The following is an 18,965-nucleotide window of genomic DNA, read 5'->3' on the forward strand; positions in this document are numbered from 1 at the left end:
TCTACAGCAGTCCTGCTTCCTTCTTAGCTATTCACTGTCTTCAAGGGACAAACTAGACATGACATGGTTTTAAAATATGGAAAGGAAGAATACAAATAAAATTATGATGATGCTGATTAAAATGCATGTATACATGTAACTTCTTTACATGTTTATGCTCTCTGGAAGACTTAGAAACAGAGTTTCTGTTCTCTGGAAGACTTAATAACAGAAGAGCCTTCCTTTTCAGATTTCTCTCGCTGCTTATAATATGTTTGCACTGGATTACATTTTTAGTGCTGTGTTTTCTACAGAGTTATTGTATATCACTGATTAATGCTAGTTATTACTTCTCATGATATTTTATTTCTCCCCTGTCAGAGCTGTTCCTTGTGATTTTTATATAAAGCTAGCTTTTTTGTGCTTTGTACTATGAACAGTGTTGAATAGATTTTGTTTATATAGGCCTCTGCTTGGGATCAGTAGCTACACAGATAGGAATTTATTTAGCTTTTAACTAGTTTGGGAGGGTGGAAGTTTAAGAAGTATGTAATCTATAGCACAATAATATATATGCTTTGATTTATAATTTTTTATTATACCCTACACCCTAACCACTACACAACATTGACTTTCCTCATAATAGCAGATAGTCTTGGTATGGCCAGTCTGATCTCCTTTCTTGTAAAATAAAACAAGCGACAGGGTGATGGCAAGGCATAAACAGTGCAATCCTGTTATTGAATGCAGATGGACAAATATTGGCATTGTTTAAGAGGCAACAATGAGCTTTGTGCTGCCTAACATACATAAAATCAGGAGTATCTTATCTGTGCTAGTAGCTATTGTTTTCTACCAAGAACAGCTGCTTGATAGACACTTGCTATTTTTAATTTCAGTGCTACCTTTTTAATTCTTACCTTCTTTTTCCTTCTAGTGTATAAGGCTCTCTTTCTACCAATCTCTCTTTTTACAGATGAGAATGATAGTTTTCTTTATGCAGGTTGTAATGAATTCTGTCATCACACAAAGGGATTGCTAATAAAATGAATCAAAGCAGCAATGAAAATGAATAGGATGTCTGCTTTTGAAATTAGATTTGTGTTCGAGTAGCACATTATCAGTTGAAAACATGAGTGTTTTTAAAAGCAGTTGAGCTGGGTAAGTGTGAGGGAAGGATATCTACAGCAGATTGACAGGAACTCATAAACCAGTGGACAAGTGGATTGTGTAATCAGAAGTTGTAATTTTTAATATTAATGGAATGTGTTAATCCATAATGAAAATAGTTTTCTGAAATGCTATGTAAGTCAGACAACACTGGTTCCATCTTCTTAGATGTTTTGGGCTTTTACATATTGGGTGCTATCCAGTTTTAGTCAGGATCAGAATAGGCCCATTTAAAGTTACTGTCTATTGATTTCAGTGTGCCTATTCTGAGTATAACTTAGATGTATATCACCTGTTGTATTTTAATTTTAGCCTGTCCGCTGTTGATCTAATTTCTTTGTTTGGAAGTGTTCTTGTAGCTGTGAGACAATTATGGCCACACTGTGAAGTTCATGGGGGAAATGCTTTCCCCCAGTTGCTTTTGAAGATCCTTTGCCATCCAAGCATTTCTTGCTAGAAGGAGGCTTAGGCCCAGATGAAAAGCATCAATCTCTCAGGCTGATTATGTTCTCAACTAACATAGCTAAACACACTCCTACCCTGGGTGGAGCTAGTATATTCACGTTGCCCTCAGCTACCCAAAATCATGCCCCTAAACATTGTTGTAACTGTTGCAATCCCCGCTGGAACCTTAGGGCGAAGGGGTGGTAATAAATTAAAATAATAATATTCAACTAATTTTTACTCTGAGTAGACTGATTTAAATTAATAGAGCAACTTATTCATGTTCATTATTTTCAGTAGATTTATGCTGAGTAAAATTTAATTGATTACCACCCAGTGTATCCATTAAGAATGGACTAATTAGTCAGTTTCAGTTCCTCTCAGTTCTTCATATTTCTTATCTTAAATCTTCTTTTGTCCCATTTTCACATTGTTTCATAAACATTTTGGAAAATCCTACATGGAAATAGGCAAGCATTTTCACTTGCATTTCTCCTAATATAAACATTTTAATACAATTTTGTCTAACATAAGTAATTGTCTAATATAATGCATTTTAAACTTTATTTCCATTCATGTGTACACCTCCCACTAATACACATATCTTTAAGTTTGGGAACTGCATCCGAAAATTCAAACATTTTGAAGGATAGCTGCATTTCAATTTGCATATTTGTTCGGTAAATGTGAATGAGGTAGGTTCACATTACAATGCTAACAATACCAATTTCTTCCCCATTCCTTGTATCCATTAATGAAACTGCCCATCTGGAAACGGCTCTTTTTGAATTCAAGAATTGATTCAGGGTTGTCACTTATCAAAACCAATGGTGAGCAGTACATTCTCACCACTGTTGAATTCATATTTGACAGGCAAGTCAAAGACTGCTTAATATTTAGTTTCCTCTACAGAATAAAAGCTGGAAAATGTTTTAATGAAACCTTTGTTGGACCATTAAAATGTTTACCTTAGCAAACCTAGCCAGACAATCCTTTTTAAGACATTTCAGAGCCAGTCTGTTAATAAATGGGCATGGTACTTTAATACAGATTATGTACATTATTAGTCAAAGAACTTAAATTCATTAAGCCTACTGGAATGTATGCACTCAACACTACATCTGTTTCAATTACCTAGACCGGCAAAACTTATATCCATATTTAATCTAGGTATCAAGGAAAGTTCCTAGAGAATGTTGGCACAGATTCAAGGCTTCTTGAAGAGAAAATAATTTTGTTGACCTTTGTTGTTGTTTAGTCGGTTAGTCGTGTCTGACTCTTCGTGACCTTACTTGGACATAAATAGAGCCATAATTCTGCAAGTAGCATTTAGTTAATTGTTGCTCCATTTTTAAAAAATAGTTATGCACTTTTGCTAATTTCAGCAATACATCAGCATATGTATTTCTGCAAAAGCAGCAGTGGAAGGGCATGTTGCCATTGTAGTAGAGTTACAAAATAGCAAGTAAGGTGTTGATGTGTGACCTAAAATCTTTAACTTTCTGCAGATAACTCTGAGATTGTTTCATAATAACACTACATAAGAATCTACAAAAGTATTCAACTTTAGTAGTCATGTGTTTACATGTGCATTAACTTTCAGAATTCTTTGAACTACCTGAGCTACATACTGCTTTTGATTCATGCTAGGTTCATTTCTTGGTGTTGGGTCTGGTGGTATTTTTATGTCACAGTGGTGACATAGTTTCAAAGATGCACAACTTTAAAAGCTTGAATAACATGAGGTCTGAATGCATTTATGATGTTTTAAAAATAGTTTACTAAGGTAACAAACTTACTACTTGATATGACTTTGAAAAAGCTTTGATTTCCATCATATTCAGAAAATTCTGATCTGTGCTTACTCTCTCTGGCATCTGACAGGTATGGATGTGTGGCGGTCGTATGGAAGATATTCCTTGTTCCCGTGTTGGTCATATCTACAGAAAATATGTTCCTTACAAAGTTCCTTCAGGAGTCAGCTTGGCAAGAGTAAGAGCCTGTCTTGCTAAATTTCCTTTGTTCCTTGTATTCAGTCAAGATGCAATCTTCTAAAAAGATAGTGGGTGAGATGCATTTTTTAGCATTAGTGCAAGAAGTTTGGGAGTTGACATTGTTTTGCAAGCAAATGATAGCACACAAGCTGAACTCTCACAAACTCTCTAAGGGTTGCACTACATTTTTAACAAATGGTTTCTGTAGTGTAGAGGTTGTCACATTTGCCTAATACAGTGGTACCTCGGGTTAAGTACTTAATTCATTCCGGAGGTCCGTACTTAACCTGAAACTGTTCTTAACCTGAAGCACCACTTTAGCCAATGGGGCCTCCTGCTGCCGCCCTGCCGCTGGAGCACAATTTCTGTTCTCAACCTGAAGCAAAGTTCTTAACCTGAAGCACTATTTCTGGGTTAGCGGAGTCTGTAACCTGAAGCGTTTGTAACCCGAGGTACCACTGTACACTGAAGGTCCCGTTTCAAAACCAGACAGAAATAGGTAAATATTCTGGGGGAAGGGCCACAGCTCTCTGGTAGAGCATCTGCTTTTCATACAGAAGGTCCCTGGCACCTCCAGCTAGAGCTGGGAAAAACTCCCTGGCTGAAACCCTAGTAACCAGTTGCCAGTCATTGTAGACAATACTGAGCTAGATAGATCAGTACTTTGAGTCAGTATAAGGTAGTTTCCTTTGTTCCTGTTGTGAGATACTCATTGGATTAGGTTGCTGCACTAGATTAAGAACTGAACAAGGCTACGTATAACAATGGCTGTTGGTTGAGCTGGCTGCCACATTTTGATATTATCCTTTATCTTTAGCTTTCTTTGTATTAAAAACCCATTAGCATGACAAACATCATCCCCCCAGTGAAGGGCAAATGTGTCAATAATAGGATGATTCCTTTAAACTGGCAGAACATCTGAAATCAGGTTGATTCACATTAATATATTCTTCAGGATAATTCAACATATGTACACATGAGGATCCTCAGTGTTACTACCCAGAAATTAAAAGTTTGTCCTCTCACATGAGTAAATTTGTCCTCTCACGTTGGTGAATTTTCATATGCAAAGACGAGTGCTTTTATTTGGTATTCAGAGGTATGTATTTTAAAGAAGGGTAGATACTCCCTCTGGTGGGAAAAGACAGTAACAGAAGAAGAAGAAACATGACTGAAAAGACTTCTCTCTCCCTCAGTCACAACTACCTAAAAAACACAATTATTTTTAAAGTTCTTTTTGATGAAATACAGTAGATGCTCAGGGCCCAGTTTAATTCACCCTTTATAGAATGTTCTGGTTGTCTGACTCCTTGGAAGAGCAGTCGTCTTACTGTACCATCTGCTTGGGTTTGGACTTATTAATGTAGTATTTTGAAGTCCATAAAGCCCTTTATGCGTGCCTCCATGTAAGGCAGCTAATTAATCTCTCATATGTGCATCCTGTATAATTCAAATTTATGGATATGCTTATTTTCAATTCTTCATTTCAAATATATTGTCACCTATGTAGAACCTGAAGCGTGTTGCTGAGGTGTGGATGGATGAATATGCAGAGTACATTTACCAGAGGAGACCTGAATATCGGCATCTGTCTGCAGGAGATGTGACTGCCCAGAAAGAACTTCGCAGTAATCTCAACTGCAAAAGTTTCAAGTGGTTCATGAATGAAGTTGCTTGGGACTTGCAAAAGTTCTATCCACCAGTGGAGCCTCCAGCAGCTGCCTGGGGAGAGGTTGGTTTATTCAAGAAATTCAGCTGTATCAAGAAGTCCCAGCCATGCTATGGTGTATGGTTGCAGATCAAACCACAGAATTTCCAGTACCCGCTGAGTCCATCTTTAAGTGAAATTGTTGTGCATGTTTACTTCTATACATACTTGATAGTGCAGAACTTTACAGAAGGGATGGGAAACCTGAGGCCTTCCCAAAGTTGCTGGACTTCCAACTCCCATAAGTGCCAGCCAACAGAGCCAATGGTCATGTATGATGGGAGGGGTGATCTAACAACACCAGTTTCCATATCCCTGTCATGCAGGAATTTAGTGAATGTATATGAATATGGCTAGAAAAGGTTGTTTTCAATACACTTCAGAATCCATTAGCAGAAAGCCTAACTTTACTAAAACTATTGAAAACAGTACACACTGAACTTCTGAGGTATGTTTGCTCCTTAAGATTTACATGCTCTGACAGCCCATTATCAGGTTTAACCCTGACCTAAGAATGGGTAGTAAATCCAAGGCTTTGATCATTTCTTTTTTAATATCACTGCCTTCACAATTCTCCACTGAAGCCACTTGTTAAATGGCTTTCAAGCTCAGATGTGTATTCAACATGCTGCTTCTTTTCCTTTGAGACACAGAGCAGATTGTTCTAGATCCCTTTTCTTGGCTTCTCAGTTCTTGAGAATTCTTGTCACATCCACACACATACATATATAGTAATCATATTGTCTTGTGTCTTTGCATTTATGCCAGCGATTGTTATGGGATAGCATAGGGACTGCCTGTATTTCAGCCCCCTGTTTACGCACATTTAATATGTGTGTGACAATGTATATGCACATCGCACCAAACCCAGAAGTGACCTGGAAACATCATAAAGACATCACTGAAATGTCACTAAAAGGGCAGAATGGGGTGTTTGCAGGCTTTTTCAGTGCATTTCTATTATACGCTATTTCAATGACATGCGCAGTGCCTCAGAATGTAGCCCCTGTGTAAGCAGGGGACCAACCCAGCAGTTCAAAAGCACACCAGTGCAAGTAGATAAATAGGTACCGTTGCAGCGGGAAGGTAAACGGCATTTCTGTGCGCTCTGGCTTCCATTACGGTGTTCCGTTGCACCAGAAGCGGTTTAGTCATGCTGACCACATGATTCGAAAAGCTGTCTGTGGACAAACATCGGCTCATTCAGCCTGAAGCGAGATGAGTGACACATCCCATAGTTGCCTTTGACTGGACTTAACCGTCCAGGGGTCCTTTACCTTTACCTTTTACCTGTACTTCAGTTTCCTTGACTGCCTCTATGTCAAGAAGTTAGATGCAAAGCTAATCATCAACTTAATCTTTCAGGTCCGTAATGTAGGAACCGGCCTCTGTGCAGATACCAAACATGGAGCCCTTGGTTCCCCACTACGGGTTGAAGCCTGTGTGAAAGGCAGAGGAGAAGCTGCCTGGAACAGTGTGCAGGTATTTGCATTCTTTTTTATAATTATCTCATTCTTATTGTTTCTGCAGGCAGTTTTAGAAAGAACTATTTTATGCAAAGTTTGTATTACTGAAATACCACAATATCTTCACTAATGTAAGACTAAGAGGGGGTTTGCTAGGGGAGTAGAATGTAATCTGCTGGTCTAGATATTACACAGATGCTAATTATCAAGCTGAAGGCCTTGGTATGTAAACACACCTGGGGTGCAGGAGATGAGTACTTTAAATTATGTGCATGAGTGCTGTGGCAGAAAACCATTATTATCTGGAGCCAAATCCTGAGGTGACTAGAGAGGAGGCAGACAGGAAAAGGTTAATAAGACACTAGTCATGCAACTGTACTATGCACTGACATCATTTCTAAGTATCTTCTGAAAAACCATATTAATGAATCTGCTACTATATCCAGTGACCACTTAGTGTCGCAGGAGGTATAATTAACACTCCAGTGGATGCTAATGAGAGATTAAACTGGATAGGGAATATTTTCACCGAATATTTTCATTTCTTAATGTATAAGATGCTAGAAGTGACAGCTTTATTCTAACATAATATGTAAAATGAGAAGTTGCTGACTACCATTTCAGTTGCCTGGAAATGGAAAATTAAACCAACTGACTTTGAAACTTACCATATTTTTCCGTGTATATGACTATATTTTCCCCCTATTTTTTCAAGTTTAAAATTGGGGGGGGGGGTCAACTGATAGTGCATATGGGGGATTTCTTTATTTGGAGTCCCAAAAAATAGGAGTTGTGTTATACACAGGGGCGTGTTATACACAGAAAAATATGGTAAATCCAAAAGGCCTGCAGGACTTTTATATGCAATTTATGTTGAGTTGTAAAAATTAATGTGGATGTTGAAATATATTTTTGGTCTAATTCTTCCATAAAGAGATTTCCTTTGTTTTTTTATTAGTACTAACAGTAGCAGCATGAAGCAGTTGCTTCCATGTCTTCTCATTACTGAACTGGTGTGGTGGTACTTCAACTCCAGAGATATTCCTGCTGTCCTCCAAAAGAATACAAGCCTATAGAGCTCCAATAACCACACATTTTGTAGAACTGTTCTTGCTGTAGTGAATCTTGTTGTCTCTCATTTTTCTTCCTGTTGTTAAATCTTTCAGTGCTAGTCAGTTTCAACTAAGAGAAATTACTGTGACAGATTGTTGGTTATGGTCAGCTAGGTTTTGCTCCAGAGTAGACTCATTGAAATTAATAAGCTTGATTAAGTTAGATTCCTTTTATTCACTTGGTCTGAATAAAATTTAAAAAGCACACTATATTAGTTCCATTTCTTTTCTTCCCATTTATTTATTTATTTAGCAGATTTATATCCTGTTTTTTAACTACAGTCTTCAAAGTGGCTCACAATATTTATAAACATACAATAGATACTTCAAGAGCCACTCACTTAAAACAAACCAAAATCAATCTGCTCCGTTTGATCAACTGATGTTCTTTTCCACAGGGCAACTGGTATTAAATGGCCCGTGGGGGGGTGTCATTTGCAGGCTTCCAGTTCAAACACAACTGCCATTGTAGAGCTCCTTTTCAGTGTTTGCGTTTCTTAACAATGCCACAATTCTATTTCTGTATTTCTTGCCCTATCCAAAGGAGAGGGTAGTTCTTCACATTGAGTAGTACTGAAGGGCAGGGTTGCATAAAACAAAGAAGTCTGGATTTTTGTCCTCATCGTTTGTTCTGAGGGTTTGATGTTTGTCCTTGCAGGTGTTCACATTTAGCTGGCGAGAGGACATCCGTCCAGGAGACCCCCAGCACACAAAGAAATTCTGTTTTGATGCTGTTTCCCACAACAGCCCAGTGACTCTCTATGACTGTCATGGAATGAAGGGGAATCAGCTATGGAAATACAGGAAAGTGAGTGTGTTATTACTCAGAATGTGGAAACCATTACTTCTGCATTATGGTTACCTGTAATATCTTGAAAAATATTCATATTGTAATATTTTGTCCCTACATTTGGGACAACATGTTATGTGGAATCCCCTTTTTATTAAAAGAACAATAGGGCATAGTAACATCTCTACCAGAGATAGCAAATAAACCTGCTTGTTGTAAGTGTACCATATAAAGTGGTATTCAATTGTTCCATGATAGGAACTTTTCCTATCATGCCACTTGTATACTGCTCTTCTACTTGGGAACAGGGGGGCTTCAGATATTGGACTTAAACTCCCCTCACCAAACTCCCCTTAGCTAAACTAGCTGGGGCTGATGGGAATTGGAGTCCAGCAACAACAACTGATGGGCCATAGGCTTTGAAAAGTTTATCCTTTTTTAAAAAAGGAACAAAGACCTGGGATTATATTCATGGATGGCAGAAATACTCAAAAGCAATGATAATTGCAGTATCTATAAAGTACAAATTTCCACAATACAAAACAAGGAATCATAAGGCAGGCTTGGGTAAACTGTTGTCATGAGGGCAAGACATCTTCCCAAGGAATCTCAGGGTTCAGATCTCATCATTGACCCCTGCTTCATAATATCAGTGAACCCAATTCTAGAATTCTTAAGCCACATGAAGAAGTGTTGAAGTTCAGTGAGGTGTAGCCCAGACATTCCAGTGCCTACTTCAGAAAGATTTGGATACAAGTAAGAGTTGAAGACAAGGACAATAAGTTAACAATATGCTTGCGCGAAACACTATTCCAAGTGAGGTCTAGTGGATAACCTGTTGGATTTGAATAAGGGAAGAGTGATTTTCTTCAGTACTCATTTTTTATTTCAGTTGTGAAGATAGATGGATTTATTTATTTATTTATTTATTTATTTATTTATTTTGTTTGAAATTGCTTAGCTAAAGCAATGTACAGTACAATAAATGTGGAGAAATGCTACTTCTAAAGAAGAGCTGCTGTTAGATGATAAGTAATAAAATGACAGATACATTTTTCTTTTAAGCTGCTTTCTGAAGTCTGTGGCATATATTCAAGTCCAGCAAACTGATTTCTAATTTTCATCCTTAGGACAAGACTCTTTACCACCCAGTAAGTGGCAGCTGCATGGACTGTAGTGAGAGTGACCGAAAAATCTTCATGAGCACGTGCAATCCTTCCTCTCCAACACAGCAGTGGATATTTGAACACACAAATTCAACTGTCTTGGAAAACTTTAACAAGAATCTTGATCTTTAAAGACTATATGTATATATTACAGCTATAATTTTTACAGGGGAGATGACAATTTTTTTAAAAGAATAATTTTTTTAAAACAATAAAAGGGAAAATCTCAGGAGAGGGTGTGACTATCAGGCCAGTCTTTACTTTGATGATGCTGCACCCCATTAACAAGATGTCTAGAAATCTATATTGCTATAATTACACCACAGATTGAAACCTAGTTCTCTAATGCAGGACCGTATCCTTTCATAATCTTCTAGTTTTTCAGCTATTAAGGTCACATCTAAGCCCGCGTATTTTTCATAAGGGTAATGTGCAACTGTCATGAATTCTGCACCACATTGTCTCAAAGCCAAACCCATAAATCCATACAGCAGCCAAGGATTAGTGTTATGATAATGCATATCTCCAGTCCAGATGGTTTAAGAGCAGTGTTGGCACTGGCTTTTTACACTGACCCTTAGTTTGGTGGCATGAAGTTGTTCATTGCACTGGAGCTCTTGAATAGAGCCGTTCCCTACCAAGAGAGAGGTTTGCAGTTGTTGGACTACAAACCCCATGGGGATTAGCTGCATGAGGAACTTCCAGCTGCAGCCAATCCTTGTCAAAAGTTGAATGCAAACCCCTTTCAACAGGCATCTTCCTTTACAGCCCAGCTTGCGTTCAAACATAGGAAGAAAAGAGTCAGAAAGGCTCTTGGAGTACACTCCCAATTCTTTCATTTGAAGCTGGGCTGCCTGACATGGCGATGTCAGCTTATTGGCAGGTGGGTGGCCCTACCCACCTGTCAAAGTAGTCTACCTGGGAGGGGAGGGGAACTCAGGATCCCACCCACCAGACAGATCCTCTGCCAGACCCCTGAGTTAGGCAAATCAGCTGAGTCATGGATAATATACCTGTTCATGGACATATGACTTGAACTCAAAAGACCCAGTTATACAAACAGAACTAGGGCTAAAATTCTAAGATCACTCCATGAAATTTAATTCCCCAGTAACATGGGTGAGACCGACTTCCAAATAAGTATGTTTTAAAGATTGCAGTGAAATTCTTAGTGTTTAACTTTACCTGTTAACTTACCTGTTAAACCAACTTATAACATCCAGCCACACCTGGGACTGCATGCACAACAATATCCTGCAATAAAATGACAACTGCAGTGCTCTACAAAAGTAAAGGATTCATACAGTGCAGCATCTTTCACAGCTTAGGCCTCCCTGCATCTCATTCCAAATGACTTAAATGATCATCTTTAAAATCTTCATTGAAAATAACTGGAGTGTGATTCCTGTCAGTTTTTTATATTCACAAATTTGAATTTACAAACTCCCCAGTTCTGTGTTAGCTGCAGTTTTACTCAGCATTTCCCATTGCCCAATATTTTTAGGTTAGTGAATTGGGCAAAATATTTTACAGCACAATTCTCTTGGCTTCAGTTAGACCTTGATATCATTAGTTTTTCTTGACATAGTTAAACCTGCATTTTTGTTCAACTCAGGCTGAGATCTGTTTTAAAATTTCACTAGTGATAGATGATTTCCTGTGGGGATTTTTAGAGGATTGTTTTTAATGCCTTCCCATGTGTTAACAGGTGCTAATTTGCCTCTTCCAGTTCTACCTCACTAGTCTGTCACTGGTTATCAAAACAATGGCTCATGGTACACTCAGAAGATCAATTCATACTTAGATTTATTTATTTTGTTCAGTTAAGGGAAATAATCCACATGCAGGGATTTCCTGTTAAGGACACCAATATGAAAGGAAAGAGCTGTTCTGGGTGTGAAGACTTCCTTGTGCATATATAGACTGCTGGTCATGACCTCTTTCCTTTATTTCTTCCAACGCTAATTTCTTTCACCTCAGTTCTGATCCCATGCTAGCTGAATTTTCTGCTCCTAGTTTGTTCCAGTCATCCTTATGTTTTTCCACCAAAAGTAATATGTGCCTAATTTAGCAAGCTAGTACACCTTCAGTTACTTCCTTCAGCTAGTTCTTCATCTAAGAACTAGTGCTGTTTGCAGTGGGCTACTAACCAGATGGCAAAGTAACTGGAATTTAAAAATTAAAAAGGCCATTAATTCAGATTTCATATTCCCCGTTTCGCTGCAGAATCACATACCCCTCTACTTACTTCCCATCATCTTTTTGTTCCCTGTAATGTTTTCTCTGCAATAAAACTGAAGGCCATTGTCTAGGCAGGGTGAAAACATAATTAAGCTGAATAGTCAATACATAGGTTGAGTTTGAAGTTCTGTAATGTTTTAGCGTTCATGCAGTAGTAATCTTTACAACAGTCCTGCAAAGTAGACCAGTATTAGTGCAAGGCTGTCTAACAAGTTCATGATTGAGGTGAGAATTTAATTTGTTGTTGTTGTTTAGTCGTTTAGTCGTGTCCGACTCTTCGTGACCCCATGGACCAGAGCACGCCAGGCACCTCTGTCTTCCACTGCCTCCCGCAGTTTGGTCAGACTCATGTTTGTGGCTTCGAGAACACTATCCAACCATCTCATCCTTTGTCGCCCCCTTCTCCTTGTGCCCTCCATCTTTCCCAGCATCAGTGTCTTCTCCAGGGAGTCTTCTCTTCTCATGAGGTGGCCAAAGTACTGGAGCCTCAGCTTCACGATCTGTCCTTCCAGTGAGCACTCAGGGCTGATTTCATTAAGAATGGATGCGTTTGATCTTCTTCTCAAGAATTTAATTTAGGGAGTTTTTATCTTGCAATCTCAGACACTTTACTATGTTGCTCTAGGAAAGTTTCTGTGATGGTTACTAACCTGCTGAAACCAAACACCAAAAGCCAGATGTTAAAATATTCTTAAGAGCTTCCTCTCTGCAGCAATATAAATATTTGTCAAGTTACAAAATATCTTAAACATATTTAACTCTGGCTGAGTGGCGATCTCTGCACATAAGTAATGCATTCAATCCTGGAAGCCCCAGGCAATTGTTTGAAAGCATTGTTAGCAGGCCACCTGCTGGTTGAGAAATGAAAATGCATTTTACTACTTTTATCTTTAATTAATCTTCTGCTTTATTCATAATAACTAAAGCATGAGTCTATAAAACCATATTTGCATGCATGATAAGTGTGTCAGATAACAAAACTGAAAATACTTTGCTCTTGAATATTTTAGGATGTGTAGCTAAGATTCCTGGTCACACTTCAGTTACTTGACCTCAACTGCCTTGTGCTAAGCAAAAAAACTGTTCAGTTGAGCTGACACTGAGGCTTTTGGAGGAAAGCAGTGTGCACAGTATTAACATGCACATTGGGTGTCCGTGTTTTGTTCCAGTCAGGCCTGATTTATACTTTTGATTTCAGCATAATTGCTGCTTGAGAAGCAGCTCCACAGGATGGATCAAAGAGAGCGTAGTGGGGGGGACGGTGGGTAGGCTGAGCAAGCAGTTTGTGTGAAATGGCTCCCTACGTGGTTGTAGTGATTTCAGCATGGCATCTCAATTCAAAAATCTAAATGTTTTCAATGGTTTGGTTGAAATGTGTGGACTGAAATGTGTCTGTTGCTAGCAGTGATATTATCTGAATCCTTCAAAGCCATCTGAATATCTTGGCTGCAGGAAATAACCCCATCTGGTTTAAAAAATTATTGCATTCAGACATACACCTTTTGTGGTCTTAAGTAATGTTATCAAAATCAAATTTAACAGCATCATTAAAATAAAGAAGTGCCTTTTTAAATGCAAATGTTCAGCAAGTACCTAAACTTGAACAATTTCCTAGTGCCTTGGACTGGAGTGGGATGTTGTATGTACAAGAGTACAGTACAATGTGCAATTAGTGATGTTTTAGGAAGATTTTTGTGTTTAAATATCCAATTTCAAGTTCATATTGTAGAATGGAAAGTTTATGGTCTTGGTTTAGAAAACCAGTTGCTAAGTTTCATTACTCAAAACAAAAATGGTGTAAAGAACATGAATGAGCATCCCTATATACCCCTGATGGCTGATTCTGACAGTTTCGTAAGTGGCTCCTGATCCCAAATGTTGGCATACAAGCATACAAGGTTCACCATGCAGTGTCTTCCACCAATAGTCTGCAATATCAAAATAAATGAACAGGGTAGCTTCCATAAATGTACGGGTCATTCATTAGAAATATTTGTCAATATCTACTCCAGGCTTCCTCAACCTCAGTCCTACAGATGTTTTGAGACTATAATTCTCATCATCCCTGACCACTGGTCCTGCTAGCTAGGGATCATGGGAGTTGTAGGCCAAAAACATCGGGGGGGGGGCCCGAGATTGAGGAAGCCTGATCTAGTCAGCATCATAACAGAGAAGCAGTAAAGCAACTTGTTTCCACACTCATACATGCTTGAATACCTTTTTCACAATGGTATCTGTTTCACTCAACGGAGCAAACACCTAGAAGAGTTTGACCCAAAAGCCTCTATACAGCATATCCCAAGCAGTTGAAGGGTTAGCTATCAGGACAATGTGTGAGTGCAGTGTTCCTGTAGGCCACAGTGGTGTGACACAAGTGGCTTTATCATTACAAGGATTCGTGGGATATATAAAAAGACGTATTTTCACCATCAAACGGCCTCGGTACTGTGTACCTGAAGGAGCATCTCCACCCCATTGTCCAGCCCGGACACAGTTCCAGCGCCGAAGACCTGCTGGCAGTTCCCTCGCTGTGAGAAGTGAGGTTACAGGGAACCAGGCAGAGGGCCTTCTCGGTAGTGGTGCCTGCCCCGTGGAACGCCCTCCCAGCAGATGTCAAGGCAGTAAGCAACTATTTTACTTTTAAGAGACAACTGAAGGCAGCCCTGTTTATGGAAGTTTTTAATGTTTGATGCTGTATTGTGTTTAATATTCTGTTGGAAGCTGCCCAGAGTGGCTGGGGAAACAATAATAATAATAATATCATCAAAACAATACCGCAATTTGATTAGATTTTTGCTATGAAGCTGTGATGTAAAAAAAAACCACATCTGAAAAGAGCAGAAGACTTACAGTGGTTTGCTTTATGTTTCATAGAACTACTCACAGTACTAACATGGATATAACCATCCCTGGTTTAAGACAGTCTAAACTAGTGTAAGCAGTCTGATTAGCTTTTTAATATACTGTAATATCAAAACTAGCTGAATTCCTACTAATTTCAACAGGACTTTCTGCTTAGCATGTACAGAAATGCTCAAAGACCTTGCTGCAGAGTCCTTCTGGGCACCCTATCAGATATGAAGAAGAGTTCCAGAAGGTTCCTTAACTTGCTGTAAACATTGAGGCATTTTCCACCAATTTTATTTCACTGGAAAGTGTCTGGAAGATACTAACAGCATAGAGGTGTCTTCTCAACTTTGTGAATTTGCTTCTGCTTTGTGGGTAACCATGTCCAAAATTAGATGTGATGGCAGCAAACAAATGGGGAAGGGAGTCTTAAAACAAAAAGAGTGTACCTGTGAGAGCCTGTGGAAAGAGTTTGTGTGCAGAGAGAAAGAGAAAGCGCTGAACCTTCCCCACACCTGCCACTCCCAGCCAGGCTCATTTCCTATATCAGAGCCTAGATGAGCAAAAAGTGACATGGGGGGACAGCCCCCAAGGAGATGCTCTGAAGACAGGGTGAGTGGTTAGGGTTTAGCACGTCTTCCCAAATAAACCTTTTAAATTATATCTGATACAAATTGCTTTATTTGTGATGGGAGGTAGAGAAGTGTAGCTGCAAATGCTCACATGTAGTCTGGCTTTAGATTTTTCTAGGGTCTCAGTGTTATAAACTCTATATGATTTCTAAGATGTCACATGTAATCATATATGGAACAAGATGACATTTTAGATAAAAATTCATTACCCATTCATAAAAGACTTTTTGACCTGTATTCTGTTCAGGACCATCCTAATAGTGCTTCTGTAGTCACCCAGAGATTTCCAGTTTCAATTTGATTAGGCTAGCACCATGCAAGCACATTCCATTGTTGCAAATAGGTAGGAGTTTTTTATCCTAAATGAAATTATATTAACTAAGTTAATGACATTGCATTGTATAATCAAGCTAACTGGCTAAGGTTGCAATCGTAACACCACTTACCTGGGAGTAAGCCCATTGACTTCAGTAAGCCTTACTTCTGAGAAGAAATGGTAAGGATTTTGTTGGAAAACACCATCTCTCTTCCAACAATAGTATCAAGTGGCCAACTATGTTTTGAGATGATGTTATACAGGGACTCTTTGTTTCAACATTGTAATGCATGCTTAACAGATTGTTTGAAATTGGATGTTGCAGCATAAACCAGTGTATTTATTTTGTGCATCTCAGGACACTGTCCTATTGTGTTGGGGGGAGGTAAAGGATGTCTAGCACTTTAATTTAGAATCTTTGATAAATTGGAAATCATTTGGGTGTAAGTTATAGTGTTTCTAAGAGATGAATGGACTTTCTTTTATAATATATTTAAAATAAATTTCTATTGTGTCTTTTTCTGAACATCTTTGGAAGTCTTCTGTTTTGCATTAACCAAAGCATTTTATGTGGATATCTTCTGGATTGAAAAGTGTCCTGAGATCATATTGCCTTCCAAAATGTACTCTCTAGTAGCTTCAAATCCCAGACTACTGCAGACATTGACCAGACTACTGCAGACATTATCACTTTTTTAAAAACATCAAGTATTTTTTCTGAAATTTGTTATACTTAAACATGAGACTTAGAGAGTTGGGGTGTAGTGGGTTGCAAGAACTGCCTCTCCCCACATGAACCATCTGAGACCTTGTGGTCTTCAACAAAGGCCTTCTCCAAGGGAAGTATGGAAGGTGACTACATAAGAACAAGGTTTTCAATAGTGGCTCCCCACCTGTGGAATGTTCTCCCCAGCAAAACATGTCTGGTGCCATCATTGTTGGTTTTCAGGCTCCAGGCCAATACATTTTTATTTATCCAGGCTTTGATTGTTAAATTAGCTTTTATTCTGGTACTATTTTAGTGGGGCAGGACTTTATCTTGTCTTATTGGATGAGCATTTTACAAATGTTGTATGTCATTTAAAATTTGGCTTTTAATTGATTTTATCTGTGTTTTAAGTTGCTTTGAGACTTCTCTTGTTTTGTATCTATCAACTAACAAATGCAATACATTATTTTTTATTCCACTTTTATTCCGCTTAAAACCAGTGTCTAACATTAAACAATGAAGTTAGAGATACAATGGATAAAATCATTTAAATTCACCATAAAATCAGAAAGGCTTGTTTTTAAAACCCCTACTCCAAAAAAAAGAACAAATTCACCAGGTACCTGAAGTACAATAGGTTTGAACTCAAGAGGAAGAGGGGTCCACAGCATTGGCTCCACAATACTGAATGTGCAGCTCTGGTAGACGAGAGCCCTGCATCTGAATCATGGTGGTCTGCTGACAGCAACTCTCCTCGACCTCAGTGATCAGGCAAGGATATAATGCATTGCGATCAAAGTATCCTGAGCCCAAGATATTAGGACCCTTATGAAGTTTCCAGCCCCTCATGTGCATAGACATTTGGTTTATGCTACATGTGTGGTGTTTGACTGAAAAAAGTTGGCTACTTTGGTCTAGGGTGAGAGAAAGGTATCTCTGCTCCCCGTTGGATCCCGGGAAAGTCCTCCTGTCTGGGATTAGAGGTAACCTAGGGACGCAGGTGGCGCTGTGGGTAAAACCTCAGTGCCTAGGACTTGCCGATCGTATGGTCGGCGGTTCAAATCCCCGCGGCGGGATGAGCTCTCGTCGTTCGGTTCCAGCTCCTGCCCACCTAGCAGTTCGAAAGCACCCCTAAGTGCAAGTAGATAAATAGGTACCGCTTTATAGCAGGAAGGTAAACAGCGTTTCCATGTGCTGCGCTGGTGCTGGCTCGCCAGAGCAGCTTCGTCACGCTGGCCACGTGACCCGGAAGTGTCTCCGGACAGCGCTGGCCCCCGGCCTCTTAAGTGAGATGGGCGCACAACCCTAGAGTCGGACACGACTGGCCCGTACAGGCAGGGGTACCTTTACCTTTTAAAGGAGAGTGGTGGCAGCTGCTAAGAACCTCTGGCATGTCTGGTCTACCCAGACTAGCAGTTGGGGAAGGGAGTCAAAGCTCTTCTCGCCCCACCAACTTATAGCCAAAACTCAAGTTTTTTGGCCCTCATTCAGTCCACCACTCACCCATACAATGGTCCAGATCATGCGAGACTCTCTTGACTCAGATGTTATAAATAGAACTGAGTTTCATTGGTGTACTAATGACATTTTGCCCCCAAACCCCTAACGACGGATCCCAGTGGATTCATACAGATGTTGAACATCATTGGCAACAAGATAATTCCATAATACACCATAGTCAGTGGCGTAGCGTGGGGGTGCAGGGGGGGCCGGGCGCAACATCTGGGGGGGGCGCTCACACTCGCAGCTCTCTGCCCCTACCTGGCTCACTCAGGGTTAGGGGGCGCAAATTACTTGCCTTGCCCCGGGTGCTGACAACCCACGCTATGCCACTGACCATAGTACAAAGATCATAGGGCTGAAAACACACATTTTTCTTACCTGTTGATTTCTATTTAATAATACTACTAGATTATATTCCTTATATATGGAATGATGACTCCCTCTGCTGGATTATGCAGCTTAAATGCAGTCCATGGAGAATGCTGAGCAATTAAAAAAAAAATCCCCTTCGAAATCTCAAAGCCCACACTATTTAAACTCAGAGGAGCTCTGCAAACATTTATATCAGTATCCTGTCCTGGGGTCCCCATGGGGCTCGGAATTTTGTCTACTCCAAATTCTCCAGAATTTTTGCCCCCGCCAGTTCTTTTAACACCCTCGCCATGGACGTAGCCAGAATTTATTGGGGGGAGCAGAACCGAGTTATCTGCGACGCAATTGGTCAGTTACGGTTAACTAAGTATTTTTATTTATTTAACTTGATTTAGGAGGGCAGCTGCCACCACCCTGGCTACGCCCATGACCTTTCCCTTTTCCCAGTTTCGCCCTTCACACCCACCCACATACCCTAGTCGTCTTCCTTTCCTTACCAGGGTCTCTCGGATCCAC

At 39.5% G+C, this 18,965-nt stretch overlaps 1 protein-coding gene and 1 long non-coding RNA gene across 2 annotated transcripts in view; both read left to right on the forward strand.

Moving 5' to 3' along the window:
* GALNT10 (polypeptide N-acetylgalactosaminyltransferase 10) overlaps nucleotides 1-10,061 on the forward strand; it is a 32,886-nt gene extending 22,825 nt beyond the window's left edge. The window contains exons 8-12 of the mRNA XM_053377085.1: nucleotides 3,478-3,585; nucleotides 5,098-5,319; nucleotides 6,661-6,777; nucleotides 8,532-8,681; nucleotides 9,794-10,061. Of these exons, the coding sequence (XP_053233060.1) occupies nucleotides 3,478-3,585; nucleotides 5,098-5,319; nucleotides 6,661-6,777; nucleotides 8,532-8,681; nucleotides 9,794-9,961 (765 nt within the window). The 3' untranslated portion in view covers nucleotides 9,962-10,061. The remainder of the gene's footprint in view (nucleotides 1-3,477; nucleotides 3,586-5,097; nucleotides 5,320-6,660; nucleotides 6,778-8,531; nucleotides 8,682-9,793) is intronic.
* Nucleotides 10,062-11,931: 1,870 nt separating this feature from the next.
* On the forward strand, nucleotides 11,932-16,391 carry LOC128407996 (uncharacterized). The gene is made up of 2 exons (XR_008328950.1): nucleotides 11,932-12,316; nucleotides 12,654-16,391. It is a non-coding gene; the product is annotated as an uncharacterized LOC128407996 (long non-coding RNA).
* Nucleotides 16,392-18,965: the final 2,574 nt, after the last annotated feature.

This window comes from Podarcis raffonei, chromosome 2, assembly GCF_027172205.1.
Source record: "Podarcis raffonei isolate rPodRaf1 chromosome 2, rPodRaf1.pri, whole genome shotgun sequence".
Classification (NCBI taxonomy): domain Eukaryota; kingdom Metazoa; phylum Chordata; class Lepidosauria; order Squamata; family Lacertidae; genus Podarcis; species Podarcis raffonei.